Source organism: Pelmatolapia mariae, linkage group LG22, assembly GCF_036321145.2.
Source record: "Pelmatolapia mariae isolate MD_Pm_ZW linkage group LG22, Pm_UMD_F_2, whole genome shotgun sequence".
Classification (NCBI taxonomy): domain Eukaryota; kingdom Metazoa; phylum Chordata; class Actinopteri; order Cichliformes; family Cichlidae; genus Pelmatolapia; species Pelmatolapia mariae.
The window spans coordinates 32,715,636-32,728,227 of NC_086245.2; the positions used below are offsets into that span (position 1 = coordinate 32,715,636).

A 12,592-nucleotide genomic window follows, 5' to 3' on the forward strand; every position below is an offset into this window, starting at 1 on the left:
AGGGGAATGCAAAACAAGCGCCTCTCATTTTTCCAAGCCATATCCGTTGTGCTCTAACATTTTCTTCCGCGGAAACGACAACGAACCATTCCGCTACATATTGCTGACAGCACGAATTTTACAAAAAAAGAACACTGATAATTTCTACGTGGACAAGGACCGCTTTAAGGTCAGTGAATTCACCGTCATAATAACTCGGGTGATCCTAAAGGGCGAAAATATGGTTGAATATTCTGATATTTTTTGTAATGCTGAGCGAAGGTAACACGAACAGGAACTAAACGAGTGGCACCAATAACTGGAAGTAAACACTAAAGGAACAAGAACTGACTTTATTAAGGCTTTCTGAATTCGACAAGAAAGAATAGTAAGAGTGCCATTTTCATTTTCTATAGAGCCATGACTGTTGTTTGGGCTCTCAAAACACGACCGAAGGGTAGACAGTGACTAGGGTCACTTTAAAAGAAATGTATCACTAATAAGTTGTGATACATTTCTACATTCATATGCCCATGAAAACCTTAAATACGCCCGTTTGTTTAAAGTGATTCAACGTCGTTCGCCTTGGCTTTTTCTTTGACTAAATTAGGTGTAGAACGGATTTGACGTTTATCGTCGGTTTTCAGAACAAAGATGTGAAGTCTCAACAAACAAGGACGTTCTGTGAACGTTTTTTTTAGCGAAACTCCACTGTTGAGAATATCAGGCAATAGTCCTGTAGAGCACCGAGACTGTAAATATGTAGTGAGATCTCAGCAGAATACACATTTCACAAGTCGTTAGCAGACTTCTGTGAAGTTAAAGAGATGTGTCATTCAAAATGGGATTCCACACATTGGAGATGATATACCGAATGAATGTATATGTATATATGTATGTGTGTATATATATATATATATATATATATATATATATATATATATATATATATATATATATATATATATATACACACATATACATATATATACATATATATATATATATACACACATATACATATATATATATATATATATATATATATATATATATATATATATATATGTGTGTATATATATACACATATATATATACATATACATATATATATGTGTATATATATATATATATATATATATATATATATATGTATCGTCGTGAAGTTACGGTGTGGTGTAGTAGATGTCTTTATGAGGAAGTATTTTTAGATGACTTGCTGAGGGACTCATTTCTATGTCGTGTTCTTCCTGTCACGTGGCTCCTTGAGATCCTTTGTAAACAGTGATATACCTGATATGTGTGGGATACATAGTCAGACCTCTTCAATAGCAGACCATTTGACTTCAAAGTAGAAAAAAAAAAGAACAATATTGGTTGCATTCCAATAAGAATGGATTCTGCTTTTTGGATCAGAGCCAGTTTTAAAGCCTGCTGTGTTAGGGTGGACAGCTACAAGTAACAGGTATAGCCTAAAAGGTAGATCAACTGAAGGTTTTCAGTTTGAATCCAGTTTCAGAGGCTAAATGAAAAAGAAAAATTGTTTTTCTTAACGTTGGAATGGGTGGTCACAGGTTGGTGTGACAGCAGAGGATGCTGGGTATAGAGTGAGATAGAGGCAGATGATCTGTTGTTAAAATCCCTAAAAGAGGTAGCAGCCAAAAGAAGAAGACGACCATTAAACTGGGATGAGAAATACATTTTTTTACAAGTGCAAATAGTGTACTCTGTAGTGCTATTTGTTTGCTGGAATTCATAGGTGCCAACAGAGAGACATTTATCTTTAAACAAATATTAAGGATCCTGTGCTGCTGCTCTCACACTGGTAAAAGTCACAGATAGGTACACCTCCAGGACTGCACCAAAACACACAAAGTAAGGAACACATGACAGAATCATCAACTTGTTAAATTAGCAGCACCAAAAATAGTTAAATTTAAGCAGTTTTCCCTTAAAATGTTACCCTTGTTGTTCTGAAGGTAATGCCTGTGAACTCACATGTTGGAATTCCAGACCTGGCATATCCAAACATATTTTGAGGGTGTGCTGGGAGACTCTTTTTCTAGACTAAAAATTGGTACACTACCTGACTGTGGTAGAAGTGGTAGAACTTACAGATTTAAATGTCTAGTAGCAAATTCAGTGATTTCAAACAAAGAAAAAGGGGGAAACTGTCTCCTCAGTTAACTGAGTCATTCAAAGACATGGATATATTTTTTCATGACATTATTACATTTATCACTTGTATTTGCATACCACACAAGAAACTAAAACACAATCCTAAAACTTTTCTCAGGTTATGTAAAAACCTGAGAACATTCCTAAGGGTTCTCTGAAGCGTCTACAAAACTAACCTTCAGATAACAGAAATATCCCAGCAAACCTTCAGCCCTGAAGGTTGCTGTTTCTGTTTACTGACATTTGAACTTTGAGTGAATCAGTCTGTTGTTACGCTTTCTCGACAGTAAGCATGATAAAATGAATGAATGCGAAACGTATAATGCACTGGCTCTTCATCTAACCTGTTGCTTCTTCTGTTTTTGGGTGGTTTTTTTTTACACAGGATTATCATGTGGGGCTTGTTTGGACTGCGTAAGGACTCAAAGAAGTCAACCCCAGACAAGGAAGTAGATGGAGGATTTGTTATTGTTGGTAAGGAACATGTTAAAATGAAACTATATATAAAGCTGAAGTTTACAAGTAGTATGACCCATTGTGTGTAATTTTTAAGAGTTTTTCTTAGTGATGTATGGTTATCTGTACATTCGCATACAGGTATGCACCTCTAACAGGAAGCACTGTAATGTTAAAATGAACTCACAACTCCAGAATGTGGTTGGAGTTGTGTGTTTTGTTCCTTTCAACCATCCTCATACCCTGTAGCATGTACTGCATGACAAAAGACCAGTGGTGTTGTGCATTGCTCTTATGTAGAGCCTACACACAGTTTTACTGACTGGTGTCTCAAACTTAAATGAGCTGTGAGCCACTGCTGGCACTGACTCTTGTGAGGGCCACTGTTCAAGTGGTACAAAAAACAAACAAACAAGAAAACACCCACAAATATTTCCAAAAATGTCATGTTTTGTTTGTTTTTTAACATTTTAAATATTGCATAACAAGACAAAACTGCAAATGTGAACGCACATTCTCACTCTTAACTAACTGAAGCCTTTCATTAAACTACCACATAAACACATTGGTCCTCTCTTTCTGACACGTGGCAGCACTTCTGCTATAACTGTGTTCGTATTTAACAAAATAAAAATGCAAACATAAGTGTACACATTAGTTTTTGACCCTCTCACTGAACGAACACAGCATGTTTGTACTCTCTGCTCATATTGCCTTCATATTAAATAATGTTTTGCTTTTTAAAGAACCTATTTTAACATTGCATTTAACAACAAACAAATCCTCCCTAGCAAAAAAAGTCACTTCAAGGGCCAAACTGCATTATATTTCTTCATGTCAATATACAAGTAGGGATGACGTGGGCCGCAAGTGGCCCCCAGGCTGTGAGTTTGAGACCCCTGTTGTAGCCGTTTACTGTCACCAGTGAACAAAGAGTAGCCTCACAGACAAATGGAACAACTGAACTGCGGGATACCCTTCCTTGTGCTATTGTTCTTTCAGCCACCTGCAGAGAAGACTGAAGTTATAATTTAAAAAAATCTGTCACTGCAGCCACTGTCTCTGCATCTCATTCTGATTTGTAAACATTTTGGCTCTTTTTTTTCCAAACTTCTGTACTTGATGTTTAACACATCTTGAGGCACTGTGTGTCTCGTCTACACAGAAGTGGACCAACAGAATTACCATTCGGCTTCCCAGCCAGTCTCTGACCCAGTCTTGATTAGGCTGGCTGTGCTTAACAAAGCATGCTAGCTAACAAGACCTTCATCTTTCATGATTTCTTCATCTCCTGGGACTTGGATATTCTATTCATACTAAAACTTTGCTTAATTCTCGTGAATTAAGCCCATTCTCTGAGCTTGTCCACCCTGTCATTTTTAATCGGAAACTGGTCATGATGGAGGTCTAACATCTGTTTTTAAAAACAGATTGTAAAGCTGGCAGCTTCCATCTAACATTTATAGCCTCTGTGAGCTGTCACTCACCTGTCTTTCTACAGGGACTGTTACGACTGATTTTAAAAATACCACAGTAGAGCCGTCTCAAAAGAAATGAATCTTGATCGCACAGTTCTTTTGAATTTTAGATCGATCTCTAAATTGCTCTTTCTCTCTAAGGTGCTATACAAAGTTGTCTTCCACTAGCTTTAGGCTTTTCTGAAAGCTAATAGTGTCACATTTCAGTCTGGTTTCAAACCACATCATAGCACAGCATAAGCACTTTTAAAAGTTTTTCATGGTCGTTTATTAATTGCCGACTTGGGCGATTCTCACGCTTTTAGACCTAAGTGCTGAGACAGTTATCCTAATCTCTAGACTAGAGAGCTGTGTTGAGTCACTGCTTTTGATGGTTTAGATGTTATTTAACAGGCAGAAGCTTTCTGTCAGGTTAATTGACTTTTCTTCAACACCTGCTCCCCTCACTTGTGGGATCCCCCAAGGATCCATTTTTAAGTCCAATACTCTTTTTAACTCTTAATACTCCATTAGTTAAAAAAAAAAAGAAGAGAAAAAACAGAAGTGGTACCTTTTAGCCTTCCTGACACTCACTCCTCTTTTAAATGTCATCCCCTGTTGATCAGTAGACCCACAAAACCCCTATACAGAAAGTTGATTCCAGCTGTCTCATTAAAAAGTCTAATCCCTGATCCTATTATCCTTACCCAGATAATGCAGGTTTCTGGAGTCAATGTGGCTGAGGCCACTTGTTCAGCCTGACTCCCTTGACGTCCAAGTGTCTTCCCTGCTTGGCCTGATATGAACAAACCAGAGTAGCCTTGCAGGTCAGATCTTATAAGTAACACCTGTTATTGCAGCTCCCGTGTCGATTGTGGCACTTGTTAATCTGAGTTGGTTTTAGAGGCCTATACAACAGGCCCCAAGAGAAAATATTACTTGGAAAGGCTTGAGCAGCGTATTAGAGCTATTTGGACTAATATAGATTAATACTTAGATTTATACCTTTATTGTTTCACAAAGGGTCAAAAAGGGAATGTCGACAGTTTAGACTTTAATTGCAGAAGATTTTATTAAAGCAGCTGGGCAGGAGCAATAAAATAAAAAAAACATTAAAAAAATAATCAAATCACTTAAATTCTATTAATTTAATTAACTCACTCTAAGGTTATATGCATGTTTTGCTCTTATCTTTGAGGGGAGAGAGGTTGGTGGTGTGGTGGCCACTTCCAGCACTGAAGATGTGTTCCACCTCATTGCTCTGTGTTAATGGGAATAATCAGTAAACCAGGATTCCTTGATAGATTCCACATCTTCTCAAAGATGGTAACAAAGCAGGTAACAGCTTGGAAGTCTTGAGAAGCTGCAACTTCCACTTAGAAAACAATGGAAGTTCAAATCCTTCTCAGAATTATAATCCAACCCTGATGATGATGATCATAATAATGAAATAGGGCCAAATGCAATCTGTGAGTCCACCGTGGACAAACTCCCCATGGCGCCTTTGTTGGAATCTCCAACGGTAAACTTCTGGAATCCAGTCCTTTGAACTGCTCATCTCGCAGGGCTCCGGGGATTGACCCACAATGCCTCCAGGCATCCCAGTTTATACTTGATATGTGCCCCACTCGCCCCACCCTTCTCTCTCTCTCTCTCTCTCTAATATCTATTTAGCCCATCAGTTGTTTACATAAGATTCACTAATCTTCAGCCCCACCTTATCTCTCTCTCTATCTCTCTCTGTTAACATGGAAAATTTAATTACATTTGATCATTCAGTCACACATCAATAAGCTTTACTTCACATTTCATTCAGTTCAGATTTTATTAGCACGTTCTTTAGCATACTCCCTTTATGTCTAAATGCTTTAAAAATCTGTGTTTGTTAACCACAATTTACTCAATACAATATACTGAGTACAATCCCCCTTTCACTAAATCATACACTTTAAAAGTCAGACATTCAGAGATCAGAGTGTTGTGTCCTGTATGTGCTCTCATTCACTCTTTCTCTCTCTCTCACACACACACACACACACACACACACACACACACACACACACACACACACACACACACACACACACACACACACACACACACAGCCACTCTCACATCTCTCAAGGCTGTTTCTACACAGGCTGTCAGTTAGGCCTGAGTTAGGCGTGTCTCAAAAAATCATTATTTTATTTTCTTACTTTTATTCTTATTCATCATTTTAGCCAAACTCAAACATCTTTATATTTAACTGATTATGTGCTGATCAGTACTGAGCCTAATTAACTATCAGCAAATTCACATATGAATCATAATTCTGTGTTTAACCCTTCCAACATTTAACACTGTTTTTCTTGTTCCAAAATATAATGATGGGTTGGCCACACAGTTCTTATCATCTCAAACTCAGACATGAGTAAAAAGGGCTGATGATGGATCAAGTCTATACACACAAAGTCTAGACAACTAGAATAGACATTTCCTCTACTCAGACTACATTTCTCTACTAACAAATTGATCAGACTTGTATTTTTTATTTGTCTTTGATTACGAATAATCATGATCTGCTTAGCTCTGTTTTAGCACTCTGACCACTTTCATCACATTTTTATCCCCTCAGCTTTGATAGTAAAGGCGGCCAGGGGGATTTCAGTCTTTTCCAAAGTTGGCCCTTTGGAAAATTCCAAAACCTGCGGGTGATTTTTGACAGCAGCTTCACATTTGATAAACAAAGAAATGCTGCTGTTAGTGCCAGTTTCTCCCAGCTAAGGATCCAGATTCAGATGACATATACCAATTAGTTACACTGCATGAATGTCTTAAAGACAAAGAGAGGATGACTTCTAATTTATAAATTATAAATTTATAAATTAGAAGTAATTTATAATTTATAAATTATAAATTCAGATAAAACTGAGGTTACTGTATTTAGACCTAAAAATCTCAGAAACACAGTGTCTAACCAGGTATTGCATTGCCTTGGCTTCTAGTAACACTATGCGACATCTTGGAGTTGTTTTTGACCAGGATAAGTCCTTTAATTTGCTTATTAAACAAATTTGTAGGACTGCTTTCTTCCATTTGCACAATATCATCCTGTTCATGCATTTTTACCTCTAGCTTGGACTACTGTAATTCTTTTTTTGTTTGTTGGTTTTTAAAGAAAAACTCTCCTTATAAACTCTCTGAGCAACCTTTAGTTAATTTAAAATGATACAGCAAGAGCACTGACAGGGACTAGACACAGAGGCCATATTTGTCTTTTGGCTTCTCTTTATTGTAGTTTTTTGAAGATTGGTGGATCTCTGTCTAGCTTTACTTTTCTGTGACGGTCTTTTTGTACCCAATCATGTTACTGACCTGTAACATGATTGTATGCTATACACTGGTCTCCCAGTTTTGCCAACTTTTAAGACTTCTTGCTGCCATCAAATTCTGAATTCCCTTATTTGTTACCTCAAAATCAGAGGTCAAGTTTTCTGAAAATCTTCTGAACGCGTTAACTCAAGAACGAGGCAATGTATGATTTAATTTTTTAATTAATTAATTAATTTGTTTGTTTTATAATTGATACCATAGCTGTTAATTGTGTTTGCTGATTATGATGTTTCATGTTTACATGCATCTTGAAAATGAGGTAAATAAATATTTATTAATGAATAGAATATATATATATATTTTTGGGTGAGAAGCCTCATTTCTTCTTGTTTCTTCAGTATTTGTTTCTAGTAAACATTAAGCTGTCTGTCCTGTTTGATCTCCAGCCGAGACAGTTGAAGAACAGAGGCAGAAGCTGCAAACCATGAACGTCACACAGCCCTCAACAAATGTCATAGTGCAACCATCAAAGGTGAGCAGCATGCCACGATCACTCTTCAAGCTCTTTAACACTGAGCTTAAGCAGAAGCCTCACCGCTCGCCTTCTGATCATTTCACATTTACTTCCCAAGCCTCACTACTTTAGCATTGACTACTTTATGTCTAATTAGGCACTTTGCTTTAGACACTAATTATACTTGTAACTGCATGTTTGTGAATTACTGTTTGCGCCATTTGCCCCATTGTCACACTGTACAGAAAACTGTGAGATGCATCTATTCAGAGCCTCCACATTAACACAAATGTCTGACACAACCCAGTAATTTAAATCTTATCCAGCAGAATAAGACATGAATTGAACTTCAGGGCAGAATTCGGGCAGTATGTTGCACAAAACTGGTTTCAACATTGTACACTCACAAGGAACATTTCTCCTTTTCTTCATAGTCATCCTGCTCAACTCCAGATCCGCAGTATGACACAAAGTTCCCAGCAACTTCACACAACATGGGGACAACGATGAGACCTCCAGCAGTGGAAGCACATTCAACTCTTCCAGATCTCCTCGGGGATGTCCCCTTCACTTTGGCTCCTCATGTCCTGGCCATGCAGGCAGGATTCCCCCTCATCCCTGATATATTGCTGTCCCGGGACATAAATTATAATCTAGCCAGCTTTCAATACGACTTCACTTTAGAGAATTCTATTCTTCACAACGCCTAGTCTCTTTGAACTGCAATATTCCATAGTTCACACTATGGGGAACAGAGCTGGTAGGCTGCCATAGCTGACTTTATAACATATTGAAGAGAACAAATCAAACCTCATCTAAATGACACAAAATTAAATTAATTTAAATGTAGGGCTACTGAAATATAATGAATATATGGTCAGATTGTACTGTTGATCCCAAAAAGGTCACAGTTTTATAGGAAATGAAAGGCTTTCTTAAACTCTGTGTGTTGCTCATGGTGTGAATGCTAACTGGCAAGCTGCTTAATTTAAACGCAGATGCACAGTTTAGGTTGTGATTGCCTAAAACATGGTAAGACATTTTTTCAAGTTACACTCTGTAGATATAATCAAGTATAGGGTTACTTTTATTAGCAAAATGAAAATTCCAGGTTATTACAACTCTGGCCCCATTGTTGGTGCTTCACCTATCCCTTTGAGCAGTTAAGATCATGTTTTTTTCACCTCCATGTAGCTGTTTCCAGCCCCACGGGCTAAGGTCCAGCCAGCGGCCACTCCCCGGGCCTGGCTTCAGGGTGAGAGCCCAGAAACCTCTCCCCCCAAGTGTAGACTTGTTCCTTGGTTTCTTTGCTAAGACAACAAAGAAACCAATGGTTTCTGAATTGCTCTTTATCGGTCTCCTCACCCAGGAACAATTGGGAAACCGTATCATGGCAAATTGGCCCAACCACATAGCTCCTAGGATCACGACATACAAACACCTCCACCACAATAAGATGTTGCAATTTCTGCTCTAAAATGAAGAGATTCTGTCTATTTTGTTTTCCTTATAAACATGCAATGACCATTTTGTTGGTCAGTGCATGTTTATGCAGTTTGCTGTACTGCATAACCAGTAAAGCAAACAGTTTGGGTTTTTTTTTTTTTTGCTATACTGCTGTTTTTCTTTTTCTAATTTTATTTGTTTCTTTTCTTTTGTACCAGAGAATCTGTTTGAGGCACATTGGCTCATTCCGACTGTTGGAGCCGCTGCTGTAGGACATTTCTTCGTTATGGTTTTTCTTCTTCAGGAAGAAAAACCATAACATAAAGTGGGTACCTCCAAGCATCCATTACCAGGCCACCTGCTGGCTGGGGCTCAAAACAGATTCCTTAAAAATCAGAGCCACCACAATTTTTGAGAAACCAGCAGTCTCTCATAAAACAGACTGCTGCTGTCTATAACTATGTAAAAGTCATTATATAGGCAGACAACAAACAGACATGCAGCAGACAGCTTGGTCCCATTCACGGTTGCTGTAGATCCATAGCTACATACCTTATATCTTTAGCCTGGATTCCACTGCAATGGAAATAGAACGGCTGCTGTTAATGCGAATGTTCGCACCATATTGCATGTGCAGAGTTCCTGCACAACTGCCTGACAATATGTGACAGTCTAAGTGAGGACTGACATTCTGTAAAGATCAAGATACACTTTGGATTCAGGTCTCAGCACATCTGCTCTGAGACCTAAACCCACTGTTACTGGTTCCTGTGCCATAAAGAAAGAACTGAATGTTACATAGTAGCAGAATCCACGTCACTGGTAAATTTACATCCCCATAACAACTGATGTCATTGATTCCAGCTTAGTGTTCAGCAACTCTGTGGTTCCAGGCCAGTGCCAGCTGCTTGGTGTGTTTTCTGGCACTGGATCCAGCCTTTAACATCCAGTTAAGTAAATTATCTTTGGATATGTCCAGAACTGCCTTCTTGCTTCACAAGACTAATGTCCCTATTTTTCCTCATCACCATTTTTAACCTCCTAGGACCTGGCATCCACATATGTGGACATCACATTTTGGGTTATTTAGACCAAAATACTCAATTTTGCTCTACAAGGGCCTGATATCCACTTACGAGGACATTATACTGCTACTGTTCTATCGAAATTTTAAATGAATATCCTCATATGTGGCCCTTATTTTTCTTAAAAACAAAAATAAGGTAAAAAAAAAAATCTGGTAATTCTTTGTTTTTACATTCATCGGGCCCCAATATGCCCAAATATCAAAGAGAAATTAAAAATGCATGCCGTGGAAGAGTTCGGGTCTTAGGAGGTTAACATGTCAAGTTTTTTGTTGTTGTTGTTGTTGTTGTTGTTTTTTTTTTGGGGGGGGGGGGGGTTGCACATCTGCATGGTGGCCCCAGTTACAAAAATGGCCTAAGTTATGAATTCGATTTTCCCTCCAAGAAAAAACTCATTTTTGTATTTGTCTGTTTGCCAACAATTCGAACACTATGAAATGTAAACCCTCGTCATGTGAGGATGTTGAACTTGGTTGAAAAGGCACTGACTTGGTTAGTAACTTGGTCACTTGAACAGATTTTGAAATTCATACCCTAGGTGCAGTTACTAAAAAATCTTGAATGACTTTCAAGACATTAAGGTCAAGCTCTCAGTGATCTTGACCTTAAGGTCAGAGGTCAAGTTTTCTAAAACTCCAGAAGGAAGTCACCTGGGAAATTCAAATTCATACCATGGATTCATCTAATAAAAGTCTCAGATTGAGTCTCTGTGACCTTAACCTCAAGGTCAGAGGTCAACTTTTCTGAAACTCTCTTGGGATTTTCATTATCATGGATATTTTTACTAGGAAGCTGAGAAGTAGCACTGGCAGCCCCCAGTATTTTTAATCCAGTAAATGTACATGCTAATGGTACCTTGCCTTTCCTGAGCTAGTGCACATTTTACTCTGCAAAACATCTTGTGAGCATCTTGTGACCTATACATGGGTTAATTGTATCCCACTTTTTGCATTTAAACATTCACTGCTGTAATCAGCATTAATATATTGATACTTGTACTTCAGATGTCATGAAGATTCATGCAAGTCATGGGTGACACTCAAACTTTACCTTTAGGTAAATTCATATTAAATTATCAATATGCTGAATTCACAGATGGGTTTCTACAATGGATGTAATTTCAACATCCTGTAAGCTTTTTAACCAGTTACTAGTGGCACTCCGTCACTGTGTGTGTGTGTTCCTGTCTAGCTATCTTTGTGAGTACCGAAATCTGCATTCTACTATACTTTTGAGAACCAACAGTCACTTGTGAGGACACACACACCGGTCCTGACAAATTTTAAGGCCTTTTTGAGGCTCAAAATGTGGTTTTAGTGTCAGGGTTAGGCATTCATTTTTAACGGTTAGGGTTAGGGTAAGGGGCTAAGGAAACCATTATGTCAATGAAGGTCCTCACTAAGATAGCTGAATGGGCTTGTGTGTGTGTGTGTGTGTGTGTGTGTGTGTGTGTGTGTGTGTGTGTGTGCTGTGTGTGTGTAGCAATGGTTAGGTTGACCTCTTAAGTTGAGGTTTGCTGAGATGGAATGTCTGTATATTTTCTTTCTTTTTTTGGCCCATCCTATTCCTCGAGGAATCTGTTGGTAATGTGTGGCCTTGATTGTGACTGGGGACATTTTTTTTTCACCGATAAATTGTTGTTGAGCATTGTTTACCTTGTGTCCGTATAGTTATTTTGTCTCCTTTTTTTAAATATCTGGACATTTTATTGCTACTCTTTGTATTGCTTTCTTTGGGGAATGTCATAGTTTCAAAAATAAACTTAGAACTTTACCCGTCTTCATACTGACCTGCTTACTTGTTTGATTTTAGTATGAGACTTGGGAATTGCTGTCTTTGACTCAAATTGAGTATGTATTTGTTGGTCTGGATGCTATAGCTAAAGTGGGACCTAATCTTTCTCGACCTGGAACTTGATAGCTACATTGCAAAAAACACAACATAATGGCAAAGGGAAAAAGGTTTGCTTAAAATTCTTGCAAAATTATTAAAAACAAGAGTATAAGAAGTATATTCACAGCCTTTGCCACTGCACTCAATAAAAGCTCAGGTCCATTCTGTTAAATGTGCATCCTTTTACTTATGCCTTTCCCGACCTGGTACATATTTTACTCTATAAAACGTCTTGTGAGCCATGAATGGAAGACGGTACAACATGTATC

General features: G+C 38.0%; 1 protein-coding gene across 2 annotated transcripts; it reads left to right on the top strand.

Moving 5' to 3' along the window:
• The first annotated feature begins 73 nt into the window (after positions 1-73).
• umad1 (UBAP1-MVB12-associated (UMA) domain containing 1) lies at positions 74-12,193 on the top strand. Of its 2 annotated transcripts, none has more exons than XM_065471417.1 (4): positions 74-169; positions 2,543-2,631; positions 7,832-7,917; positions 8,334-12,193. In XM_065471417.1, the coding sequence occupies exons 2-4, from the start codon at positions 2,550-2,552 to the stop codon at positions 8,607-8,609; spliced, it is 444 nt and encodes a 147-aa protein (XP_065327489.1). In that variant the 5' UTR covers positions 74-169; positions 2,543-2,549; the 3' UTR covers positions 8,610-12,193. The 2 variants fall into 2 exon arrangements, with proteins under 2 accessions (XP_065327489.1, XP_065327490.1); XM_065471418.1 differs by lacking the exon at positions 74-169 and adding an exon at positions 319-367.
• Positions 12,194-12,592: the final 399 nt, after the last annotated feature.

Bases quoted from the DNA above. Each gene is read 5' to 3' on its own strand.
- umad1 (XM_065471417.1), top strand. From the start codon at position 2,550: ATGTGGGGCTTGTTTGGACTGCGTAAGGACTCAAAGAAGTCAACCCCA. The intron at 2,632-7,831 runs GTAAGGAACATG...TTTGATCTCCAG, and splicing joins TGGAGGATTTGTTATTGTTG to CCGAGACAGTTGAAGAACAG. The intron at 7,918-8,333 runs GTGAGCAGCATG...TTTTCTTCATAG, and splicing joins TCATAGTGCAACCATCAAAG to TCATCCTGCTCAACTCCAGA.